We start from the raw sequence: 27,413 nt of genomic DNA on the forward strand, positions 1-27,413 counted from the left end.
CACCCAGCCACTCCTCTCTCCTCTCTCATCCCTCTTGCTGCTGCACTCTCCTCCTGCCAGCATCATCCCTGTGCTGTGCCAACCATCCTCATCCCAGGATCTGCTTTTCCTAGACGGCAGAGGTGGCAGGACTAACGTGTCCGCTCTCCACCCGTCCACGCCTCTCTCTTCCCTCCTGCTGCTGCGCTCTCCTCCTGCCAGCATCATCCCTGTGCTGTGCCAACCATCCTCACCCCGGGATCTGCTTCTCCTAGATGGCAGAGGTGGCAGGGCTAATGTGTCTGCTCTCCACCCGTCCACTCCTCTCCCTTCCTCCTGCTGCTGCACTCTCCTCCTGCCAGCATCATTCCCGAGCTGTGCCAACCATCCTCACCCCGGGATCTTATTTTCCTAGACGGCAGAGGTGGCGGGGCTAACGTGTCCGCTCTCCACCCGTCCACTCCTCTCTCCTCTCTCTTCCCTCTTGCTGCTGCACTCTCCTCCTGCCAGCATCATCCCTGTGCTGTGCCAACCATCCTCACCCCAAGATCTGCTCTTCCTAGATGGCAGAGGTGGCAGGGCTAACGTGTCCGCTCTCCACCCGTCCACTCCTCTCTCCTCTCTCTTACCTCTTGCTGCTGCACTCTCCTCCTGCCAGCATCATCCCTGTGCTGTGCCAACCATCCTCACCCCGAGATCTGCTCTTCCTAGATGGCAGAGGTGGCAGGGCTAACGTGTCCGCTCTCCAACCGTCCACTCCTCTCTCCTCTCTCTTCCCTCTTGCTGCTGCACTCTCCTCCTGCCAGCATCATCCCTGTGCTGTGCCAACCATCCTCATCCCAGGATCTGCTTTTCCTAGACGGCAGAGGTGGCAGGACTAACGTGTCCGCTCTCCACCCGTCCACGCCTCTCTCTTCCCTCCTGCTGCTGCGCTCTCCTGCTGCCAGCATCATCCCCGAGCTGTGCCAACCATCCTCATCCCAGGATCTGATTTTCCTAGATGGCAAAGGTGGCAGCCGGCAGGGCTAACGTGTCCGCTCTCCACCCGTCCACTCCTCTCTCTTCCCTCCTGCTGCTTATTTTAAAACTTGAGAAGCCGCCACATACGAGGAAATTGTGTCAGTGAATGAGCCAGCAGCAGAGGAAACCCTCCTCACGGTGGGTTAATTAACGTTAAAGACTGTAAAATGATAATTAGCGATATGCCGCTTAACAATTTAACCTTTCAATTAGTTTTTCGTCTGCGCGCCATAATTAAACATTGATATTGCTAAATAACGTTAAGGCTATGTTTTCAATGCGGCGCCATTTTTCAAACATCGGCACTGTGTGCCATTTTTCTCTGACCTCTGTACGCACACCCCCGCTCTGTGCGCACGAGCACATGACCGTCCGCGCACACCGCCTGGCCCCCTGGCCCTGTCCTCCTGTTCCAATGGCTGTCTGGGCTGAACATGCACAGTAGCAAAAATGCATTGGCACAGGGACAAATGAGGATACAGGAGGATTATTATATAGGATTACACAAAATCAGTTGAATGTTCAAATCATAATTACGTATGGCTGTAATTGCAAAAATTCAAGAAAAATTGTTTGTAATCATAATAAGCAGATTATGATCAGCACTAACCGCAATTAACATGTGTGTGTGTGTGTATGTTGAAGTGCCTGGCTTTAAATTTGCATGGAAGTTAAAACGACTTTTTTTTGAACAGCTCTCTAATTAAACATAATTACATATAACTCTTTTTCTTTCAGGTCATTTCCTCCGGTGTTATATTTGTTCCAATAACAATGTTGAAAACTGCAAGGACATGCCTTCTCTGTGCTCACTCGATGAAGACGTCTGTTTATTTGAAAAAATAAGAAACATTTACAGTAATTTTTTCTTCAATATGCACATTTTATTTAAACAAGTGCACACACGCACACACTGTACACACACACACTGTACACACACACACTGTGCACACACAATGTGTGTGTGTGTGTGTGTGTTGTGTGTGTGTGTGTACAGTACTTTTGCGGAAGTTTGGTTCGCCCCCATAATGCTCCATTAGGGTCAACTTTGACCCTCTACATCACAGTCAGCAGGCACATTGTCGCCAATCGGACTACACTCACTCCTGGAGCCACTCCCCCCTTATAAAAGGCAAGGTTCTCAGGCTGTTTTACTAACTCGTCTGCCTACAGTAATTAGTGAAGGGACAGCTGCTGACAGACTCTGCTAGGGAAAGCTTAGTTAGGCTCTTGTAGGCTTGTTAGCTTGCTCCTGGCTGATTGTTGTTCCTTATATAGCACCCCACAACAGAGGAGGAGGATCTTGTCTTCCAGGGATTTGCAGGGTGTCAAAAGCACACTCACATACATTGGCCAGGAATCGAACACAGGTCAACTGCTTGGAGGGCAGCTATGCTCACCACTAGGGATGCTCGATAAATTCCGTGTTTCCGGCCGGAAATAGGTCATTTCCGATTCTGGTAGTCGGAACGGAATTGTAGTCCTCCTCTTCCTCCTCCTCCTCCTCCTCCTGAGCATGCACTGAAATGCTCATAGGCTTGCAGGAGTGTTTACTTATCTTTGTATGTGTTAGAGTGGTGCAACTAAATATTTTGAATTAAAAAAATGTTTGGTTTGGGTTCGCTTTAAATATTGTATACAAATGTAAACAGACTGCAGAGTGGCGCAGCGGAAGTGTGCTGGGCCCATAACCCAGAGGTTGATGGATCGAAACCATCCTCTGCTAGGCATGATTTCATTGTTGCACCTCGCTTTATCGCATGTGCAAAATGGTTTCCATAGCCCTGAAAGAGAAAGTTTAATAAGGGTCCTGCCGTAACATAGATATTTAAGGTAGCTAAGACTACTCCTGGGCCTTTCTTGTAGTTGAAGAGATGAGTGAACTGTGACACCAAAAAACAGCAAACAGAGAAGCTTCCCCATATTGGAGCATTGGATTTGGTACAGTATTAAGCCAATGTGTTGTAAGACACAAGTAAGCTTTAGGTTAGCAGGAATGGTTGCATGGCCACCTAGCTTTTCATCCTTCCCAGGCCAGCCTGTAGAGTTGGTGGTATAGTGGTGAGCATAGCTGCCTTCCAAGCAGTTGACCTGGGTTAGATACCTGGCCAAGGTATGTGAGTGTGCTTTTGACATCCTACACATCCCTGGAAGACAAGATTCTCCTCCGGAGGAGGAGGGAAGAGGGAGAAGCTGTTGTGGGGTGCTATATAAGGAATAACAATCAGCAAGCTAACAAGCCTACAAGAGTCTAACTAAGCTTTCCCTAGCAGAGTCTGTCAGAAGCTGTCCCTTCACTAATTACTGTAGGCAGATGAGTGAGTAAAACGGCTGGAGAACCTTGCATATTATAAGGGGGGATAGGGCTCCAGCAGTGAGTGTAGTCTGATTGGCGACAATGTGCCTGTTGACTGTGATGTAGAGGGTAAAGGTGACCCTAATGGAGCATTATGGGGGCAAACCGAACTTCGGAAAAGTTCTCCTTCGCTGGCGAACGTGAGCCACCCAAAGTTCGCCTGGAACCGTTCGCTGGCGAACCGTTCAGGCCATCTCTAATACTAAGTCATGGAAATCAGAGATGGGACATTTTCCAGTCTTCTGTTTCAGATGGAAAGGATGTTGATTCTGGTGATACGTTTAATGACTAACTGTACATGGTTTATTGCAAGCTTTCAAAACATTAAGTTTCTTCTTCAGGCAATGTACAGAACTGGATCAGAACCATACAATCCAGTTCTGTATAATGCCTGAAGAAGAAACTTAAAGTTTGGAAAGCTTGCAATAAACCATATACAACTAGTCATTAAAGGTATCACCGAAATCAACCTTCATTGGTTTGATGTCTGCATTTCTGCTACTCGACTAACACCGGACCATACTTCACTAGATGGAAAGGATGAAACCGAGATCACCAGACGGTGTGGGAAGTCCAGTGAGTGCAGCCGCGCCGGGACTATCACAAGCTCAACTAAGGCTATACTAATGAACACCACTTGCTGCAACCAGACTCTGTGCCATCCACCTGTGCCAGCCTGTAAGTATCTGTGAAACCTAATGAACAAAGGCATCAGTATTAGAGGAAACCTTCCCTACTAGTAGTGTTGGGCGAACATCTAGATGTTCGGGTTCGGGCCGAACAGGCCGAACATGGCCGCGATGTTCGGGTGTTCGACCCGAACTCCGAACATAATGGAAGTCAATGGGGACCCGAACTTTTGTGCTTTGTAAAGCCTCCTTATATGCTACATACCCCAAATTTACAGGGTATGTGCACCTTGGGAGTGGGTACAAGAGGAAAAAAAAATTTAGCAAAAAGAGCTTATAGTTTTTGAGAAAATCGATTTTAAAGTTTCAAAGGGAAAACTGTCTTTTAAATGCGGGAAATGTCTGTTTTCTTTGCACAGGTAACATGCTTTTTGTCGGCATGCAGTCATAAATGTAATACATATAAGAGGTTCCAGGAAAAGGGACCGGTAATGCTAACCCAGCAGCAGCACACGTGATGGAACAGGAGGAGGGTGGCGCAGGAGGAGAAGGCCACGCTTTGAGACACAACAACCCAGGCCTTGCATGAGGACAAGAAGCGTGCGGATAGCATGCTTTGTACCACCATGCAGTCATAAATGTAATAAAGATAAGTGGTTCAATAAACAGGGACCACGCGGCAACGCTAACCCAGCAGCAGCACACGTGATGGAACAGGAGGAGGCGCAGGAGGAGAAGGCCACGCTTTGTGAGACACAACAACCCAGGCCTTGCATGAGGACAAAAAGCGTGCGGATAGCATGCTTTGTACCGCCATGTAGTCATAAATGTAATAAAGATAAGAGGTTCAATAAACAGGGACCACGCGGCAACGCTAACCCAGCAGCAGCAGCAGCAGCAGCACACGTGATGGAACAGGAGGAGGCGCAGGAGGAGAAGGCCACGCTTTGTGAGACACAACAACCCAGGCCTTGCATGAGGACAAAAAGCGTGCGGATAGCATGCTTTGTACCGCCATGTAGTCATAAATGTAATAAAGATAAGAGGTTCAATAAACAGTGACCACGCGGCAACGGTAACCCAGCAGCAGCAGCAGCACACGTGATGGAACAGGAGGAGGCGCAGGAGGAGAAGGCCACGCTTTGTGAGACACAACAACCCAGGCCTTGCATGAGGACAAAAAGCGTGCGGATAGCATGCTTTGTACCGCCATGTAGTCATAAATGTAATAAAGATAAGAGGTTCAATAAACAGGGACCACGCGGCAACGGTAACCCAGCAGCAGCAGCAGCAGCAGCAGCACACGTGATGGAACAGGAGGAGGCGCAGGAGGAGAAGGCCACGCTTTGTGAGACACAACAACCCAGGCCTTGCATGAGGACAAAAAGCGTGCGGATAGCATGCTTTGTACCGCCATGTAGTCATAAATGTAATAAAGATAAGAGGTTCAATAAACAGGGACCACGCGGCAACGCTAACCCAGCAGCAGCAGCAGCAGCAGCACACGTGATGGAACAGGAGGAGGCGCAGGAGGAGAAGGCCACGCTTTGTGAGACACAACAACCCAGGCCTTGCATGAGGACAAAAAGCGTGCGGATAGCATGCTTTGTACCGCCATGTAGTCATAAATGTAATAAAGATAAGAGGTTCAATAAACAGGGACCACGCGGCAACGGTAACCCAGCAGCAGCAGCAGCACACGTGATGGAACAGGAGGAGGCGCAGGAGGAGAAGGCCACGCTTTGTGAGACACAACAACCCAGGCCTTGCATGAGGACAAAAAGCGTGCGGATATAGCAGCAATGCTTTTTGCCGCCATGCAGTCATAAATGTAATACAGATGAGAGGTTCAATAAACAGGGACCGGAAACGCTAAACCATCCCAGATGTTCATCGGTCATGTTACTTGGTTGGGGTCCAGGAGTGTTGCGTAGTCGTTTCCAATCCAGGATTGATTCATTTTAATTTGAGTCAGACGGTCTGCATTTTCTGTGGAGAGGCGGATACGCCGATCTGTGATGATGCCTCCGGCAGCACTGAAACAGCGTTCCGACATAACGCTGGCTGCCGGGCAAGCCAGCACCTCTATTGCGTACATTGCCAGTTCGTGCCAGGTGTCTAGCTTCATGCCCGGTTTCAGGTCCAGCGGTGCCAGCCACAAATCCGTCTGTTCCTTTATTCCCCTCCAAATTTCCTCCCCTGTGTGCTGCTTATCCCCAAGGCAGATCAGCTTCAGCAACGCTTGCTGACGCATGCCAACAGCTGTGCTGCACTGCTTCCACGATCCTACTGCTGCTGGTGCTGGGTTAGCATTTCCGGATGAGGTACAGCTTTGAGATGCGTTGGAGGAGAAGGAGTCAGAGAGGTAGGTGCTGCTGTTGTTATCCAGCTGTTTGCGGCGTGGGCAACACCCGCGCCGTAGCAGGTGAGGAATCGCTGCCAGGCTCCACAAGGTTCACCCAGTGCGCGGTAAGGGAGATGTATCGACCCTGGCCGAACGCACTCGTCCAGGTGTCAGTGGTGAGGTGAACCTTGCAGGCAACGGCATTCTTCAAGCTTCGGGTTATTTAGCTGACCACGTGCTCATGCAACTCAGGCACTGCAGAGCGCGCAAAGTGGTAGCGGCTGGGAACCACGTAACGTGGGATGGCCACTGACATCATGCCCTTGAAGCTGTTTGTCTCCACCACTCGATATGGCAGCATTTCGCAGGCCAGAAGCTTGGCTATGCTGGCTGGCTGTTACTGCCACGGCCCGGGGGTCATTTGCTGGCAATTTCCTCTTGTGCTCAAACATCTCAGAAACAGACAACTCAACCGTAGCGCTGCACACCGAAGGGCTGTTGGTTGTTGTGTTTGATGAACACTGGGAGACCTCAAGAGCACTAGTCCGGAAAGTGACAGTGTCAGCATCGTCTGATGTTTGTGAATGTTGTGAACCACGCAATGGCTGGGCTACTGCTGCTGCTGAGGCGGGTCTGGTGGTGAGTCTGGTGAACCCAAGGGAGGCAGTGTTGCTGGTGGTACCCTGTCCTGCCGCGTTTGCCCACAGAGTGGGATGTTTGGATAGAATGTGGCGGCTCATGCTGGTGGTGGAGAGGTTGTTAATACTTTTCCCCCTGCTCAGGCGGGTCTTGCACACCTTGCAAATCGCCATGGTAACATCCTCAGTGCAGTCTTCAAAGAAAGCCCAGACTTTAACTGGCTGAGGACTCGGACCTCGTGCGTGATGTGCTGGTGCTGCTTAACCCACTGCTGGACGCTTGAGAGGTCATCCAAGTAATTATCTGGTCCTGTTCTTTTGGATCTGTGAGGGTTGTTGTCCTGGACAACATGGGCAGTATTGAGTGGGTTTTCTTGGGTGCTCCCCTGTGGCCTGTACGTGAACCGTCAGGGGAAACACCTCTTCCCTTGCCCCTCCCTCTTTCACCGGATTTCTTCCTCATTTCACTTATCCTTAAAGTACACGCTGACTGGCAGCAGTACAGTGGCAGTACAGAAATGCTATACAGTGGTGGGTGAGCGGTGTACCACTATTGTCAGCAGTGACACAGAGCACAATGCTATACAGTGGCGGGTGAGCGGTGTACTACTGTTCCCAGCAGACACAGAGTGGAAGTAAACACAATGCTATATAGTGTGGCTGAGCCGTGTACACAGAGTGGCATTAAACACAATGCTATATAGTCTGCTATATAGTCACCCCGAACAGGGTGATGTTCTGCAGAACCCGAACAGTGGCAAACACTGTTCGCCCAACACTACTGGGAGGGAACGCAGATTTTAGTACCTAAACACACGATACAACATGTTTTCCGGGGTCGGACTCTGAGGCACATACAGATGGTCCCGATCATCATCCTCATCATACAACTCTTCTCCTGAGTCTGACCCACCCACCACCTCTGCCACCCCAACATCCCCAGACACAGACCCCTCATCGTCCTCAACATTAACTTGGGATGCTGGCCTGAGCCAGACCTCCTCCTCCACATCAGGCCCCATCATCTCCTCAATGGCAGCCCTCATTAATCGCTCTGGCGACGGACTGATGGACACAACGTTCTCCTCCGGGGAGGGCTGCTGCTGACCACTGGCTGCTGGGGTGGATGTTATAGCTTGCGTGGGGCGTTGGCTGTTGCTGTTGTTGGGCGTGCTGCTCACAGCGGAGGTCTCTGGGGAACTCATGTTGAGCTCATATAGTGGTTGACGGTGAGTGGAGTATTACTGATCCCAGCAATATACACACTGACTGGCAGAGTACGCAATGCTATATAGTGTGGCTGAGCGGTGTACACAGAGTGGCAGTAAACACAATGCTATATAGTCTGGCTGAGCGAGCGGTGTACTACTGTTCCCAGCAGAATCAGAGTGGCAGTAAACAATGGTATATAGTCTGGCTGAGCGAGCGGTGTACTACTGTTCCCAGCAGAATCAGAGTGGCAGTAAACAATGGTATATAGTCTGGCTGAGCGGTGTACACAGAGTGTCAGTAAACAATGGTATATAGTGTGGCTGAGTGGTGTACACAGAGTGTCAGTAAACAATGGTATATAGTCTGGCTGAGCGGTGTACACAGAGTGGCAGTAAACACAATGCTATATACTCTGGCTGAGCGAGCGGTGTACTACTGTTCCCAGCAGACACAGAACAGTAAACAGAATGCTATATAGTGTGGCTGAGCGAGCGGTGTACCACTATTCCCAGCAGACACAGAACAGTGAACAGAATGCTATATAGTGTGGCTGAGCGAGCGGTGTACCACTATTCCCAGCAGACACAGAACAGTAAACAGAATGCTATATAGTGTGGCTGAGCGAGCGGTGTACCACTATTCCAAGCAGACACAGAACAGTGAACAGAATGCTATATAGTGTGGCTGAGCGAGCGGTGTACCACTATTCCCAGCAGACACAGAGTGGCAGTAAACAGAATGCTATATAGTGTGGCTGAGCGAGGTACACAGAGTGGCAGTAAACAGAATGCTATATAGTGTGGCTGAGCGAGCGGTGTACCACTATTCCCAGCAGACACAGAACAGTGAACAGAATGCTATATAGTGTGGCTGAGCGAGCGGTGTACCACTATTCCCAGCAGACACAGAACAGTGAACAGAATGCTATATAGTGTGGATGAGCGAGCGGTGTACCACTATTCCCAGCAGACACAGAACAGTAAACAGAATGCTATATAGTGTGGCTGAGCGAGCGGTGTACCACTATTCCCAGCAGACACAGAACAGTGAACAGAATGCTATATAGTGTGGCTGAGCGAGCGGTGTACCACTATTCCCAGCAGACACAGAACAGTGAACAGAATGCTATATAGTGTGGCTGAGCGAGCGGTGTACTACTGTTCCCAGCAGACACAGAACAGTACACAGAATGCTATATAGTGTGGCTGAACGAGCGGTGTACTACTGTTCCCAGCAGACACAGAACAGTACACAGAATGCTATATAGTGTGGCTGAACGAGCGGTGTACCACTATTCCAAGCAGACACAGAACAGTGAACAGAATGCTATATAGTGTGGCTGAGCGAGCGGTGTACCACTATTCCCAGCAGACACAGAGTGGCAGTAAACAGAATGCTATATAGTGTGGCTGAGCGAGGTACACAGAGTGGCAGTAAACAGAATGCTATATAGTGTGGCTGTGCAAGCGGTGTACTACTATTCCCAGCAGACACAGAGTGGCAGTAAACAGAATGCTATATAGTGTGGCTGAGCGAGGTACACAGAGTGGCAGTAAACAGAATGCTGAGCGAGCGGTGTACTACTATTCCCAGCAGCGACACACAATGACTGGGGGGGACCCTGGCTAGCGTGGCTGGAGCGCGAACTACCCTGCCTGCCTACCCAAAGCTAAACCCACAGACAAATGGCGGAGATATGACGTGGTTCGGGTATTTATTTACCCGAACCACGTGACAGTTCGGCCAATCAGAGCGCGTTCGGGTCCGAACCACGTGACCCGTTCGGCCAATCACAGCGCTAGCCGAACGTTCGGGGAACGTTCGGCCATGCGCTCTTAGTTCGGCCATATGGCCGAACGGTTTGGCCGAGCACCGTCAGGTGTTCGGCCGAACTCGAACATCACCCGAACAGGGTGATGTTCTGCAGAACCCGAACAGTGGCGAACACTGTTCGCCCAACACTACCTACTAGGCCTTTGGCCCAATACAACCATTAGACAAAAAAAAAAAGATTTAAAAATACAAAATTTTTTATTCAAAAATGATTTCATTGTTAGGTAGACACCTTCAAAAATGTGTCTCCTCACACCATGCCACACACACGCATATATCTGTATTTACCTTTTTTTTTTTTGTCTGACAATTATCTTTGAAACTGGGCCATTTTATTTGTAGAGACCATGAGGAGTCACTGCATCTCTGCCATTGAATTGTAAGAGCTTTTGACTATAAAGCTTAAAAGTCAAGTCTGAAACAGGCATTCAGCCATATGGCAGGGCACATGTTTATATTTAACTAAGTATCACTACTCTGTCTTTTCTATTATTATTTAGTACTAGCTGATGGCCCGGCGTTGCCCGGGTTTGTATTCGGCTGGTGTTGGCTCCGCCCATTTTTCTATCCCACTCAATGACCAAGTTTGTGAGCTTTGGAGTCTTTGGCATCAATAATTTGTATATTCCCATAGAAATTAAACAAATCAGATAGGCTGTTTGTGGCTCCGCCCCTCTCCAGTATTTAAACCCCAGTCATCCAATGAACTACTGTAGCAGATTTGAGGCATCTGCTATTAATAGTGTAAAAATGGCAGCAATTTAAATATTCCCCTTGAAACTCTACAGGTGAATTTTGATTGGTTATTAAAAGCTCCACCCACTTCCTCGAATATGAATCAGTCACCCAATGACCATCTGAGCAAAGTTTGAGAACCCTCCCATTAACAGTGTAAGAATGGCTGAAGTTTATATTTTGCCAGGGAAATTTGTTTTTGGCTCCGCCCACTTTTTTTGTAACCTTGACACACAGTCACTCAATTACCAAGTTTTTGAGCTTTGGAGTCCTTGACATCAATAATTAGTATTTTCCCAGCGAAATTAAATAAATCTAATTGGCTGTGACTCTGCCACCTTTTCTGAATTTGAACCCCAGTGACCCAATAACCAACTGTACCAGGTTTGAGGCTTGTGCCATTAACAGTGCAAGAATGGCAGCAATTGTAATATTCCCCTTGAAAAGCAACAGGTGAATTTTGATTGGCTTGTTTAGGCTCCATCCACTTTGAAGTAGGGCTGCAGTTTACATTTTCCCAGGGAAATCTGTTTTTGACTAAACTCACTTTTTGTAACCTTGACACGCAGTCACTCACTCAACAAATCAGATTTGCTGTTTGTGGCTCCACCCCTTTAGTGAATTTGAACCCCAGTCACTTAATGACCGACTGTAGCAGGTTTGAGGCCTCTGCCATTAACAGTGAAAGAATGGCAGCAGTTTCAATATTCCTCTTCAAAATCAATAGGTGAATTTTGATTGGGTGTTGTAGGCTCCACCCACTTTTCTGAATATTAATCCCAGTAACCCAGTGACCAACTGTGTCAAGTTTGAGAACCCTGCCATTAACACTGTAAGGATGGCTGCAGTTTATATTTTCCCATGTAAAAAGTTGTTGGCTCTGCCCACTGTTTCTAACTTTGACATACAGTCACGCAATGACCAAGTTTATGAACTTTGGGGCCCTTGGCATGAATACATTGCATTTTCCCATTGAAATTAAATACATCTGATTAGCTGTTTGTGGCCCAGCTCCCTTTTCAGAATTTAAACCCCAGTCTCCCAGTGACTGTACCCATGGCCGGATTTCTGGCAAGGCCACATAGGCCATGGCCTAGGGCACCAGATAAACAAGGGGCGGCCTGCAGACAGTGGGCATTATTTGCAGGGCATTATTTGCAAGTGTTCAAACAAATGAAAGGGGTCAGGATAACTGCACTATTAGTACCAGCTGGCATTTGTCTGTGCTGTGCTACAGGCAGCTGCAGTCCGTTAACCAAATGTTTGTGAACAGTGTGTGACTAGCAAAAAGCCAGACCTTGTCCAATGACTAGCAGCTGCAGGCAGTTACAGAAGGCTGGGTCTCACGCACTTGGTGTGGGGGATGAAAGGACCAGGGGCAGCACCAGCAAATACTACAGCATACAGAAAGCAGCCTCTCACAGTACCCATTTCTTAATTATTGATGGCCAGCGCTGTTACCCTGGAGACAGCAGTGGGTACAGGACTTTTACGTGTTGCTGACCCCACCCAATGTCCAATTTTGAGCCACTTTTGACTATGTGTGTGTGGTCAATGGCTCCCACCACGCCCATCACCTGTAGATCACTTGATTGACCAGTTCCCCCATATGACGTGATTGATTCACTTCACGTTGCCATGGAGACCTCGGCATTAGCCGCAATAGTGGACACCATCGGCCCAAAGTTTTTTGGGTGTGTGTGGAGAGAGGTGGTAGGATACGGTTTCGGTTGGGGCGGCTGGTAATAGTCGGCCTTGGGCGGTAAGACGTACAAATCCGGCCCTGACTGTACCAGGTTTGAGGCCTCTGCCATTAAGAGTGTAAGAATGGAAGCAATGCAAATATTCCCCTTGTAAATCAATAGGTGAATTTTGATTGGCTGTAGTAGGCTCTACCCATTTTCCTGAATATTAGTCCCAGTCATCCAGTGACCAACTGGGCAAAGTTTGAGAACCCTGCCAATAACAGTGTAAGAATGGCTGCAGTTTAAATTTTCCAAGAGAAATTTATTTTTGGCTCCACCCACTTTTTATAACCTGGACACACAGTCACTCAATGACCAAGCTTGTGAGCTTTCTGGTTCCTGGCATCAATAATGTGTGAATGGAAGCAGTTTATCCACCCCTTTAGTGAATTTGAACCCCAATCACCCAATGGCCGACTGTAGAAAGTTTGAAGCCTCTGCCGTTAACAGTGTAAGAATGGCAGCAGTTTAAATATACCCCTTGAAAATCAATAGGTGAATTTTGATTGGCTGTTGCAGGCTCCGCCCACTTTCCTGAATCTTAATCTCATTTACCCAGTGACCAAGTGTGGCAAGTTTGAGAACCCTGCTATTAACAGTGTAAGAATGGCTGCAGTTTACATTTTTCCATTTAAAATGAATGTCTGAAATTTCATTGGCTGTTTTATGCTCCGCCCACTTTTCCTGGATTTGTAACCTCGGTCACCAAGTGACCAACTGTGCCAAGTGTGGGGACTCTGGCTCAATTACTGTGAGAATGGCAGCCTTTTCCATTTTTTCCATTCACTTAAATGGGTGGAATCTGATTGGCTGTTTGTAGCTCAGCCCAGGTGTGCAGGGGGGACCCGAGACCCCCAGAACATATCATCCCAGGTAGTCAGAAGTCTGTATACTAAGTTTCGTTCAAATCGGTCAAGGCGTTTTCGAGTGATCGCGGCACATACACACACACACACATACATACGATTTTATATATATAGATATAGTGCCGACATCTTCCGCAGTGCTGTACAGAGTATATTGTTTTGTCACTTAACAGTCCCTCAGAGGGGCTCACAATGTAATCCCTACCATGGTCATATGACTATTTATGTATCGTAGTCTAGGACCAATTTAGCTGGAAGCAAATTAACTTATCTGTATGTTTTTTGGATGTCTGAGGAAACCAGAGTACTCAGAGGAAACCCACACTGACATGGGGGGTATCCAAACTCTATGCCAATAATGCCCTGGCTGGGATGCAGCACTGCAAGGCCAAAGTTCTAACTACTACGCCACCATGCTGCTACTATGGACATTACAGTATAGCTACATTCTTGTGGAATTATCATGAAACTTCTAACATACAGCTAGAGAGATTCAAGAGGAAACCCCAGCAAAATTTGTGAATATTGATACGAACTGAAGAAAAAGCAAGTATCTTTACAAAGAAAGGAGCAGCAGAGCTGGGGCAAGGTCCTCCAGCAGCCAAGGCTGAGACACCAAAGTGCGCCCTTCCATCCCTCCCACCCCAGCCGTCACACACTGATTGCTATTAGACTAAGAGGTGCCCCAGGAGCCCCAACCAGTGGCATAGCTAAGGAGCTGTGGGCCCCGATGCAAGTTTTACACTGGGGCCCACTCTATACATAACAATTGATATGGTGCACCAAAACCTGCCAATGGCAACTACAGTGTCAGAGGTGCAAGAAGGGGATGGGGAACAGCTTGTTAATGATTACCACTATTCAAAGTATCTATAGAATTGATTATTATGAGCACAGGACCAATCGAAAGCTACTACTGCAGCTGAAGTAGGGCCCCTCTCTGGCCCAAGGGCCCCGATGCATTCGCAACCTCTGCACCCCCTATTGCTACGCCCCTGCCCCCAACACCTTAATCTCTAATTATCTGGCTTTCAGTCACTGCCACGTATTCCCTTTTCCTATTTCTCTCTGCTTCAAACACAATAGGGGAATGATAGCTGAGTGAGTTGTGCGCCCCTCCTGCACTGCACCCTGAGGTCGGGGCCTCTCTTGTCTCTGCCTCGGCCTGGCCCTGCTCCCCCCTCCTACACTGTGCCCTGAGGCTGGAGCCTATCCTGCCTCTGCCTCGGCCCGGGCCCTGAGGAACAGTATAAATGATTTACTACTATCTTCCTAGACCTTCCTTGAGTTCCTCAAATAAACTATTCAATGATGCATGTGTCCTAAATTACTTACCGTACTTCTAGCAACATGATGTCAAACCAGTTTCTCTCATTTTCTCCATATATTCTGAGGTTAAGCCAGTTCTTCAAGGTTAATTCAATTCTTTTGTTTTCCTTCCATGGAGAACTCTTCACACCCACCTCACAAAGTAACAAAGGCCCTTACAAATGCTTAACTGCCATCACTCAAAAAGATCATCTGTGGCAGTTTTAACAATTATGACCTAATTAAATAATCAATCATATCAACATTGAAAGGGTCGAAAGAATTCAGCCCAGGTTTACTGGCTCACATAGTTTATCCACTGACTACAGCATTACAAAATAAGGCTTAGTGTGTGGACTGAATGCATGGTCTGTGTGCATGTGTATGTACTGGAACTTACTGTATATTACTATCTTCGTTCATATAAGCTCTCTGCACATAAGAAACTTCATGATACCAAGGTAAGAATCTTGGAACTAAGGTGCATCGTGTAGCATGACTACCTACAAATTGGTAAAACAAAGTCACACTAAGTTCTTTGAAATGGAACAGTCTGATTTGAATTCAACCCCCAAAAAAGTACATCTAATTATAATTTTCCACTCAAGTTGATATTTACTTACTGTTATCGCTCTCATCCTTTCTTAGTGCCATCAGCCAGCCATGAGGACAACGGGGTGATCTGCTCAGCTTGCTTTGTCCCCAACTCTGATCGATGTATAGGCCGCAACAATTTAAAATGTACCGGAGAGGAAAATCGTTGCATACACTACATGAGGACTGAAAAAAAAAGTAGGTACATACCGTGTTTCCCCGAAAAAAATACCCTGTCTTATATTTTTGGGGGAGTCTTATATTCTGGGGGGTAGACAGATCTCCCTTTAGTATATAGCCCGATTCCTCCTGGCAATAGCTAAATCCCCTAGTATATAGCCAGATTCCTCCTGGCAATAGCTAAATCCCCTAGTATATAGCCAGATTCCTCCTGGCAATAGCTAAATCCCCTAGTATATAGCCCGATTCCTCCTGGATATAGCCAGATCCCCTTAGTATACAAACTGATCTCCACCTGCCTGCCCGCCAGCTTTACTTCCTCAGTTCCCGCTTGACCAATTTACCTAGGTTCTTGGCTCCCGGTCCCCTCCATTAAGAAAGTCCGGATCCCCCGCTGCTTATCCCTTGCCTAATTCACAATGCAGATTAGCGGTAAAGGCAGCTCATGTAGTCCAGTAAGCTCTGCCGTATACAGGAAGTGATCTCTGTTTACTTCCTGTAAAGGGTGGCGCTGTTATCGGACTACATGGCTGACGTCACCGCTGATCTGCAGTTTGAGTTATGCAAAGGATAAGCAGCAGGGGATCCGGACTTTCTTAATGGAGGGGGCTGGGAGCCGAGGACTTAAGAGGTAAAGCGGGCAGGAAAAGAGGAGGTAAAGCGGGGGGTCAGGGAGCAGGTCCCCAATACCAGCTGTGTCCCTGCCTGGTCCACTGCCACACTAGGTCTTATATTAGGAGGATGGCTTATATTTCGAACATACTCAAAGTATAAGCTAGGTCTTATTTTCAGGGTAGGTCTTGGTATGCGTGACAAGGCGAGAGTTCAAATATGTATATTGCGTGTTATGCAGTAGCATAATGGTTGTACCAGCCATGGAGGCAGCTATAGAGACCTGGAGGAGAGAGGTGGGGTGTCGATTGTTGACATCTCATTAAATTAGTCCTGATGCAAAGCCTAACCCTCATGCTAAAATTACTAATACTGGCACTGGTCCCAATTGCATTTATTGAAAGTAGGGCAGTGGATGATAAAAGGTAAGTATCAATGGGCTTTATTGTTTATTTATTAGTTATTTTTAGTGATGATCAAAATCGGCTAATTACGATTACGGAAATTTTTGTGTAAATTTAGCCTATATGTAATTACGATTTGTACATTTAATTGATTTTGTGTAGTCATTTGTAATTTTGTGTAAAATTTTGTGTAATTTTTGCGTAATTTCATGCCGTCTTTGGCAGCAAATATCAAAGCCACCATACATGCCATTGACACCAAAATTGCTACATATGTTAAGGAGAATAGGGGGTACAAGTCCAAAAAAAAAAATTCTCCAAAAAGACCTTGTAGTTTTTGAGAAAAAGCGATTTTAAAAATGCAAAGAAAAATGATTTTTAAACTCAGAAATGTTTTTCTGTCTCTTTTAGCTCGGAATGCTCATTCACATTCAGCTGACTTTCCGATCGGAAATTGGAATTTCAAAGAAATCCAATTTGTCGAAACTCAGTAATTTTAACCAGTGATGAGCGAAAATGCAAATATTCTTTTCGCCGAATTTTCGCGAAAATAAGTACTATTTTCGTTTCGAAAGGCGAAAATGCGCCGAATATTTTCGCATTAATTTTCGCCTAAAGTCCGTTTTTGTCGCGTTGAATTTCTAAGCCCCCTTACAAGCTAGAATCACCAAATTTGCAGGGTATATTAAGGAGATATGTGGGTACAAGAGGAAAAATAAATTTTTTAAAAAGACCTTATAGTTTTTGAGAAAATCGATTCTAAAGTGTCAAAGGAAAAAAGTATACATTTAAATGCAGTAAATGACAGTTACTGTAGCAAACCTAGCAGTAGTGTAAATTTACTAATATCAAAAGAAAGGGCCAAGTGTAAGTGCCATGGGCTAAGTGCCAAGTGCAAACTGCCAAGTGCAAAGAGCAAGTGCCAAGTGCAAACTGCCAAGTGCAAAGGGCTGAGTGCCAAGTGCAAAGGGCCAAGTGCCAAGAGCAAGTGCAAACTGCCAAGTGCAAAGGGCCAAGTGCCAAGTGCAAAGGGCCAAGTGCCAAGTGCCAAGTGCAAAGTGCAAACGGCCAAGTGCAAGTGCAAAGGGCCAAGGGTCAAATGAAAAGGGCCAAGTGCAAAGGGCCAAGTGCAAAGAGCCCTTGGCTCTTGGCCCTTTGCCTTTGCACTTGGCCCTTTGCACTTGCACTTGGCCCTTTGCACTTGGCCCTTTGCCTTTGCACTTTGCCTTGGCACTTGGCCCTTTGCACTTGCAATTGGCCCTTTGCTTTTGCACTTGGCCCTTTGCACTTGGCCCTTTGCACATGCAATTGGCCATTTGCACTTGGGCCTTTGCACTTGGCCCTTTGCACTTGGGCCTTTGCCCTTGCACTTGGCCCTTTGCACTTGGCCCTTTGAACTTGACCCTTGGCCCTTTGCACTTGGCCCTTTGCACTTGGCAGTTTGCACTTGGCACTTGGCCCTTTCTTTTGATATTAGTAATTTTACACTACCTCTAGGTTTGCTTAAAGGGATACTGTAGGGGGGGTCGGGGGAAAATGAGTTGAAGTTACCTGGGGCTTCTAATGGTCCCCCGCAGACATCCTGTGCCCGCGCAGCTACTCCCTAATGCTCCGGCCCCGCCTCCGGTTCACTTCTGGAATTTCAGACTTTAAAGTCTGAAAACCACTGCGCCTGCGTTGCCGTGTCCTCGCTTCCCCTGATGTCACCAGGAGCACACGGCGCAAGCACAGACCATACTGGGCCTGCACAGTATGCTCCTGGTACCATCAGCGGGAGTGAGGACACGGCAACGCAGGCGCAGTGGTTTTCAGACTTTAAAGTCTGAAATTCCAGAAGTGAACCAGAGGCGGGGCCGGAGCATTGGGGAGTGGCTGCGTGGGCACAGGATATCTGTGGGGGACCATTAGAACCCCCGGGTAACTTCAACTCATTTTACCCCGACCCCCTCCAACAGTATCCTTTTAAAGGGAACCTTAACTGAACGGGGGGTAAAGAGTTTCACTTACCTGGGGCTATTACCAGCCCCCTGCAGCAGTCCTGTGTCCTCGGCGCCGCTCTGGAATCCTCTGGTCCCCCGCTGTCACTCAGTTTCGTTTTTGACGACTCACCAGTCGCCGGCCGCCATGCGTATTATTGGACGCATTCACCAATGCAATTAGCGCTATTGCGGACCGCAGCGCGTACAAAAATACGCGTTGCCGCATTCCGCATGCGTAGATATGCGGCAACGCGTATTTTTGTGCGTGTTGCGGTCCGCAATAGCGCTAATTGCATTGGTGAATGCGTCCAATAATACGCATGGCGGCCGGCGACTGGTGAGTCGTCAAAAACGAAACTAAGTGACAGCGGGGGACCAGAGGATTCCAGAGCGGCGCCGAGGGCACAGGGATGCTGCAGGGGGCTGGTAATAGCCCCAGGTAAGTGAAACTCTTTACCCCCCGTTCAGTTAAGGTTCCCTTTAAGTAACTGTCATTTACTGCATTTAAATGTATACTTTTTTCCTTTGAAACTTTAAAATCGATTTTCTCAAAAACTATAAGGCCTTTTTGAAAAATTTCTTTTTCCTCTTGTACCCACATATCTCTTTAATATACCCTGCAAATTTGGTGATTCTAGCTTTTAAGGGGGCTTAGATATTCAACGCGAAAAAAACGGACTTTAGGCGAAAATTAATGCGAAAATATTAATGCGAAATTTCGCCTTTTGAAGCGAAAATAGTATATATTTTCGCGAAAATTCGTAGAAATCGAAAATGGGATTTTCGATGCGAAAATGGCTTTGGCGAAAATTCGCAAGCAACACTGATTTTAACCCTATCACAGAACTCAGAAACATTGGACCAATCAGAGAGTGCGGATTACTGTGATAACTTTAGACCAAACACAAGACTGATTTTCCATTTTTTCCGATTTCCGAATTTCTGACTTTTTTGTAATTGTTTGCATTTTCCGAAGCAAAAAATTGACAAATAAAATGCTCCTCGAAAATTGAAAAATTGAAAATCGGAAAAACAGAAAATCGGAAATTGACATGGCAGAAATCGGAATTTACACTTAATCGTAAATGTGCATTTTCGACTATCCCTACTTTTAGCTCCTTATACTCTCCTAGTGGTTGTGAGTCACCATGAGCTGTCTGGGTATTCTGTAGTACTGATCCAAGTGCTATCACATAGAGTCATATGAATCCCTGCCATGCACTGATGTACAGAAAGTCCAGAACAGTCTGCATGTTGGGTTGATGTCACTCTTTACAATTTATACGCTATAGGCTTGCTATACACCAGCGGTTCTGACTGTAAGCCTGGCATCAGGGGCAGAAAGATAGGATTTGCATATTCAGGTGCTATGCATCATGGGAGACCACAGTTGCTCACTTAAAGTGCATCAGAGATGGTGTGTGTGGGCCAATTAATACTTACCTGGGGCTTCCTTCAGGCCCACAAGGTGCTTGGAGTCCCTCAACGTCCTCTGGCCACTCCGTTCTATCAGAAATCCTCCTGTCAATCAGATCAGCTGCCACCAGTCGTGGTCTTCTTCAGCACATGTGCAGGCGCAGAATGCTCCAGGCTGCAGGAGCAAAACAGGGGTGCGTGCGTGCAAGCATGCGCAGGAGAGTGTGGCTGACCTGATTAACGGGAGGTTTTCTAAGAGAACAGAGCAGTCGGGGAGGATGGCGAGGGACTCCAAGCACCTCATGGCCCACACACGCCATCTCTGGTTTACTCTAAAGCAGAATTATTGCAAATACCTTCTGTTTTAAGAAGGCAAAATTAGATTCAGCATCGATAGAAACAATCCAGTAAAGTTCTATTTCTGCACTAACCTCAACCTGATTGAATCCCCTTGTGTCTTACAGGTGTCCTTACAGTTACAGAAAGCTTATATGGCTGCGCCACCGAGGGGATTTGTAAAGCGGGATCCAGCAAGTCTATTCCGAGAGCAAATTATTTCAAGACCGTAACAACTGACATTGTCTGTAACAGCGCCACCACATGGACTAGCAAAGCCCGCCTAGTTTTCTTCTTTTTCATGACAAAGTTGATTTGTAGGCAGTACCTCTTTGAAGAGTATAATGTGTAGAGCAGATAGCGCCATGTAGGGATGGTCAGAAATGCCCATTCCCGTGGAAATTCTGATTTACGCCAATGCCAATTTCTGATTTCTCTTTTTCCGATTTCTGATTTTCCATTTTTCCAATTTCCAATTTTCTTTTTAGCTGATTTCTGCTTTTCCAATTTTTGATTTTCCGTTTTTCCGATTTTCAAATTTCTGAGGAGTATTTTGTCATATTTTATTTGCATTGTCTGATGCAAAAAAAAAAAAAAAAAAAAAACGCCCCCTAAAAATTGGATATCGGAAACACAAAGTCTTGTGATTGGTTTAAAATTAGCGCGGTAATCCGATTTTTGCTGAAAAATTCTGGATTCACTGATTGGTCCAATGCTTCAGAGTTCTGTGATTGGGCCAAAATTACCGATCTGCAGTAAAACGGATCGCCGCTGAATTCCGATTTCCATTTCGATCGGAAATGCGGAAATTTGAATTCTGTAGAATCCCTAGCACCATGCTTTAGCACCAGACTTCCTAGGACAAACCACCCCAATAAAAGAAAAAAAAAAAAAACACTGTCATAGTTGTCTGTAATATTTGGTTGATAGAACAGGTATACAGTGGTTCAATGAAAGGACAAGCAAAAAGGACAAACAACAACGCGTTTTGTGACTTGGAGCCCCTTACTCAGGTAAATATTCCTTAAAGAGACACTGAAGCGAGAATAAATGTCGCTTCAGTGCTTATATTCAGCAGGGGCATGTGTGCCCCTGCTAAAACGCCGCTATCCCGTGGCTAAACGGGGGTCCCTTACCCCCCAAACCTCCCCCTGCAAAATCTACGACCAACTTGGTCGTAGATTTTGCTGCTGTTGAGGCAGGGCTAATGGCTGCAGCCCTGCCTCTCAGCGCCGTCTATCAGCGGCGCATCGCCACCTCTCCCCTGCCCCTCTCAGTGAAGGAAGACTGAGAGGGGCGGGGGAGAGGCGGAGATACGCGCTGACAGATGCGTGTAAGGCAGGGCTGCGGCGGTTAGCCCTGCCTCTATGCGGAAGAGATCCCCCGCTGCACGGAGGGGATTTGTGAGGTAAGGAACCCCCGTTTAGCAGCGCGATAGCGGCGGTTTAGCAGGGGCACACATGTCCCTGCTGAATATGAGCTCTGAAGTGAGATTTATTCTCGCTTCAGACTCTCTTTAAAAAGAAATGAAAAGGTGTTCTAAGCATCACTGATATCCTAAAATGTTTATTCTGGTTGAGTAAACTACTATAATTAATAAACATAAATGTATGTTACAGTGAATTAAAATGTATAAGGATACATTTCTGTAATTTGACATCTCCAAAAGATCTGTGGTCCCCATTAAGCCACGGATTCACCAACCATCATTGGAGCAGTGGTCCTCGGACCATTCAATCGCTATTATCAATACACCATATACAAAACTGGACTTGTCTAAAAGTGGTCACACACCATACAATTTTTTAAACATCTGTTCAATTTAAGAATTGCAATCAATTTTCCTGACTGTAACATTTCAAAAATATGACCAATGTACCACACACCTATGTTAATTTTTTTCCCCATTATGATAAAAATGATTGGAAACTCTGAGAAAATTGCTAGGTGTAACGATTGTGTAACTTTCTCCGTGATGAGCGCACAACGCGTGCGCTGATACGGCGGAAATCCTCCACAAGCGTATATTTGCAGGCACCCAGCAAAAGGTGCTACGCACCCGTAGAGGGAAAATTCCTGTTGGCAGATGGCGCTGGGGAGTGCAGAGGAACCAATCCCCTGTACCTCCACAAATGCCAGACAGGAATTGTACGAAGCGCAGAACGCAATCGCAAGAGAGGCGATAGCGAATGAGAACGAGCAAAGGGACAGGTTGTATGTGTGTGCGCCAACCTAGTCGCCACCCCGCGACAGTGCACACACAACAGCAGATATGAAACAGGAACGCGATCGCGAGAGGTGCGATCTCCAGACGTGACACAAGGCTACAGCAAGGCGGAGCACGAGTGTAGCAAAGGCACAGCAAATCATACAATGAGGAGATACGGAAAACAACAAACGCTAGCTAACCGCGAACACCGCACTCATTCGCAACAGTGCACGCAGTTATGCGCGGTCTCCACGTGATAAGCACAATAGAGACAAGCACGCCTAACTAACCATCGACAGACAAACATGAAACAGAGGACGCGAACGCTTGCTTAACGATTACCTCACCGAGCCTCCAGCAAGCGTCCGTAGCAGACAAGACAGACACACGAAAACAGGGACAAGCGGGAGATAGGATCCACAGCATTAGCGCGATCCAGGAAGACAGAACAGAAGGATCCACAGCACTAGCGCGAAGCGAGTGCGATCCAGGTACAGAGTAGCAGAACAGAAGGATCTACAGCACTAGCGAAAAGTGGCTAGCGCGATCCCAGGAGACAGAACAGAAGATCAGAACCATTTCCTGTCGACCAACGCTGGGACAGGACAACAGCAACAGAACAAACAAACAGATAAACAAGCCTAACTGCAACTAGGGAATCTGCCTAGCACAGTTTCCAGGAATTACTCTAAGCTGATCTTCAAACAAAGAGCATGGCTGACACTCTCCAGAGTGTTTCACAGGAAGACTCCTTATGAACAGCCAAGCATTGTGGGAAAGACATAGTACTTATAGTACACGCCTCCAATGAATGTGGCCAGGCAATTTGCAGGACAACGTATGCAAATTCCTCTGCAAGCACAAGTTGCAAAACTGACAGAAGCTCTTCTTTCCAGAGTCCTGCAGCATGCAAACCTATACAATGGTCAAAAAGCTGCCTGCCTGCACAGGCAGCTGAGCAAATCATCACAGTACCCCCCCCTCCAGGGTCGAATTCCAGACAACCCTCAAAAGTGCTATTAGCAACAGACTCAAACTGAAGACTCATGAAGGTCGGGACAGCCCGACAAAGTCCAATTCCAGAGTCAGTCCACCCGAAACCGACCTCATCGGAAACAGAAGCCACCGAAACATGCCCATCAGCACTACCAGTCTCAGCGTAACACCCATCAGGACTGTGGATACCAGTGAAGAAGCCACTGAAACCCTCCAGACAATACCCACCACCTTCCAAGGAGCGTCCGAAAATACCAAATCTGCCACAAAACCTGTTCGAAGTGTCCCTTACAACACAAAAGCCACCGTTGATCTTATCCAGGGTACCAAGCAAAATTTCTCCCGGAATCTCCCAGAACCTTTTGAAGCTCCACAGAGATCCCAAGAGGGCAGAACAATCACCAGGTTCACATGGAGAACTATCAAGAACCCCTATGGAACCAATGACAATTCCAGACTCAGAATTACGAGGACACCCATCAAGATCAAGACTTTCAGGGACCACTTCTGGGCATGCAAGCAGGCAGGCTAAATCAGAACATGTCTCCACCGAGGAAGCATCTGAGTATGCTGATAACTGAGGCACACTTGGGCTTTCTGGGTCACAGAGCACAATGGGGTACACCAGCACAGGAGAAACCTCAGGACATGTTGGGGAACTGCTAACCTCAGAGTCCGACACGAGGAAACCAAAACCAGGACCGGGCAGAGAATCATCACGAGCAATGGTCTCAAGCACTGGACTTTCAAAAGAAGACTCGGATTCAAATTCGGAAATTTCTGTGACTGCAATATCATCATTGACTACACATGACTGAAGCTCCACCAGAGCTAAAAAGGTAGCCAACAAGGCAGCAATGCCTACGGAAGAGGGCAACACCTCAGAAGGACTTGGGGGACAGGAGACATCTCCTACAAGTTCTGTACCCTTTGGGAGGAACTCGGAGACCTCCAGAACATCAAACAAGACCTCAGGAACATCATTTTTCAAGTTTTCTAAGAAGGATTCTGTACTATCCATGTTACAGGGCAAAACTGGAACTTTATTTTGTGAACAGGGCAGATGTCCCAGGGAAGGTTCCACCATAAACTGAGACTGAATTTCATCATCATGAGTGGAACGTACAGGAATATTCACTGGACCACACACTGACTCCCTAACTTTAATCTCGCTGCACCCAGAATTCTGCGTAGTAGTCAAACTAGCTTGCAACTCCAAAACTGCAGAAAAACAGCTAAAAATAGCAGCAATACCTAGACGAGCCTCTAGGGGCAGGGCAGGAGATATTGTACAAGGCATTATTGACTCATCCAGAGTACAGGGTGGAGAGTCAGAACTTTCTTCAAAGCAAGAAAGGGACTCCCAAATGTCAGTGTGATTGGACATCATTTTGTTATTCATGGTACAGGGCAGGCTCAGAGAAACTTTCTCTGGACCCAGCAGAGCTGTTTCAGAGTCAGATTCGCAAAACTGAAGCGCTGTCTCACTCTTAGATTCGGCTAACAATGTCAAATCCGAGGAGCCAGAACGCAAAACCTGCGAATCAAAAATCGCTTTAGGTTGTGAAACTGACGCTTCCATAGCGCAAACCTCCGCGATCTGCGGAGCAGACTGCAAGGCATCTAGGACCAAAACACTGGAGCAACTGTCCCCAGGCAACGGGCCCTTACAAGTGTGAACAGGGTGAGACAGAGACTCATTTGCAGAAGAAATAGCGACATCAACAGGATAAACTTTATTAGGCATATTAATTTTACTTTTGAGGCTGCATAGTCGAGGAATTTTCCCCATAGCAGGGTCACAGACGGAAGATCTCAAAGATCTGTTTCTAAATGACAAAGGATCCCACACATCCTTGAGGAAACCGGCAGACTCATGCCGATCACAATCTGCAGGAACATCCGAAAAACAGGCATCAGATCGCACAGATTCAAACTGCACACTGTCAGGAGAGAATCCTTCAGGATTCGCACAGGAATCAACCACAGCAGCATACTCATTCATTTCAGATTGCACAAAGTCAAGACTCTCATGCTTTACCCCAGAAAGGCAGGAACAATCATCCGACAACGATGTCTCTTTATTGGAATCAATTGGTGTGTGTGCAATTCATCCAAAATCGTTTGCCATACATAGATCACCAGATCCACATCATCCTTGTCACATTCATCGGAATCAATCAGAAGGTACATAGAATCGAGACAAGCATTCAAGACATCTTCGCTTTTTGCGATGTAAAAATCGCAAAAGGCTTTCCAATCAAAATCGAATTCCTCCAGCAAGGCCCCAACATCCCAGGAAGCAAATGGGGGTTCAAACAAGCCAGTATCTAGATAATCTCCATATGGGTGGAGTTCAGGAGCAAGAACAGATTTTTTAACTGCTTTAATATAGTGTGCGATCCTACCTACTGCAGGATCCACATAAGCTTTGGATTGGGGCAAAAACCCTGGAGATTGAGCAACATCATCATACACATCATTAGGGAGTGTTTTATTCAGATGTTTGCGCTTTTTAGTTTTTCCCTTTTTTGCAACTTTGCATGTCTGCTGTGTGACAAAGTGGATAGAAAGTATTTATGCACTTTGTCTGGAATGGTAGTAGATGGGAGGTATGTTGCACCCAGGATCCGACGCTACATGCAGTAGCAGCTCCAGAGTTTGTGTGGCTTGGTTATGTGAATAGCTAAGTCTCACTATTGGGCTGGAGCTGACCAGAAGCAAGGCGGGTGGGTGCTTCTGGTCGTCCTATCCTGGGTGGAATTGCACTCCGGGTTTTACCTCAACTGGTCAGCTTCACAGCTGACACATAAAAAAGGTGATCACTTCCTGGTTGGTGTGTGTGTGAGCAGCATGGCTGCTAGTCAGAGACTCTGACAAAACTGCTGGGAGTTATCCAGGATTGCATTATTCAAAAGCTACCACCTTTCATATGGACTTTGCATGGAAAGTGCTGTTTGAAACCCGCTGCATATTAAGGTTTGCTTTGCTGTGGACTTACTGTCTTTGAACTGTTTGTGTCACTTTGCTGTGGAATAAAAAAATACAAAGTTTTGCACTTTGAAACTGTGTCAGAGCCTGCTTCACTGTCTGCCAAGCCTACCAGTTGATGCTAGTCCCTCACAATTGGTGCTCGGATGCGGGCAAAGTGGCAGAGTGAAATGCAGTGCTCTTAAAGGGACAGTGCCATCGATAATTGTTTTCATCTCCTTGGACTGAGAATCTGTACAGCAGAATGGAGGAGTTAGTCAAGCAATTGGCACTGGCTACTATTGAACAGCGGCAAACTAATGCAGTCCTTCAGCAGCAAACAACAGCTATGCAGGAGCAATCTAAGGAAATGTATGAAAGACTGGCTACAGCTGCAGAGGCTGACAGAAAGCTTCTGACTGAGGTTGTACAAAAACTTGCTGAGCGAAGCTCAGAGGCCCAAGCGGGTGTCCCGGGCAATGCTGGCTCTATCCGAGCTAGTTGTTTTCTTCAAAAAATGACACCGCATGATGATGTGGAGGCCTTCCTGCATACGTTTGAAAGGACTGCAGAAAGGGAGGCCTGGCCTAAAACCCAGTGGGCAGGGTTGGTAGCACCTTTTCTGACGGGCGATGCCCAGAAAGCCTATTTTGACCTTGCCCTGGAAGACGCCAAGGATTATGACAAACTGAGAAATGAAATCCTGAGACGTCTGGGTGTCACGCCGGCCGTACGGGCCCAACGAGTACACAGTTGGGAGTATTCACCGTCAAAGTCTCCTAGGTCCCAGATGCACGACTTGATTCATCTGATGAAAAAGTGGCTTGAGCCGGAAGTGTTAACAGGTCCTCAGATCGTGGAAAGGATCACTATGGACCGTTTCTTGCGAGCGCTTCCTCAAGCTTTACGGAGATGGGTGAGCCATTCGAATCCAAAATCGGCAGACCAGCTAATCGAGATGGTGGAATGCTACCTTGCTGCTGAGGAATCCCTGGCCTGGTCGACAGCTCAGCGAGCCCCAGCCCCAAAGCCGTCAGCTCCCAAGGCAATGG

General features: G+C 47.1%; 1 protein-coding gene across 1 annotated transcript in view; it reads left to right on the forward strand.

The window, feature by feature from the left end:
- Positions 1 to 20,729, forward strand: part of LOC137523106 (phospholipase A2 inhibitor and Ly6/PLAUR domain-containing protein-like) — a 57,744-nt gene extending 37,015 nt beyond the window's left edge. The window contains exons 4-7 of the mRNA XM_068243323.1: positions 1,738 to 1,857; positions 3,887 to 4,033; positions 15,314 to 15,457; positions 20,315 to 20,729. Of these exons, the coding sequence (XP_068099424.1) occupies positions 1,738 to 1,857; positions 3,887 to 4,033; positions 15,314 to 15,457; positions 20,315 to 20,538 (635 nt within the window). The 3' untranslated portion in view covers positions 20,539 to 20,729. The remainder of the gene's footprint in view (positions 1 to 1,737; positions 1,858 to 3,886; positions 4,034 to 15,313; positions 15,458 to 20,314) is intronic.
- Positions 20,730 to 27,413: the final 6,684 nt, after the last annotated feature.

The sequence above is a fragment of the Hyperolius riggenbachi genome, chromosome 6 (assembly GCF_040937935.1).
Source record: "Hyperolius riggenbachi isolate aHypRig1 chromosome 6, aHypRig1.pri, whole genome shotgun sequence".
In the NCBI taxonomy this organism is placed as follows: Eukaryota; Metazoa; Chordata; class Amphibia; order Anura; family Hyperoliidae; genus Hyperolius; species Hyperolius riggenbachi.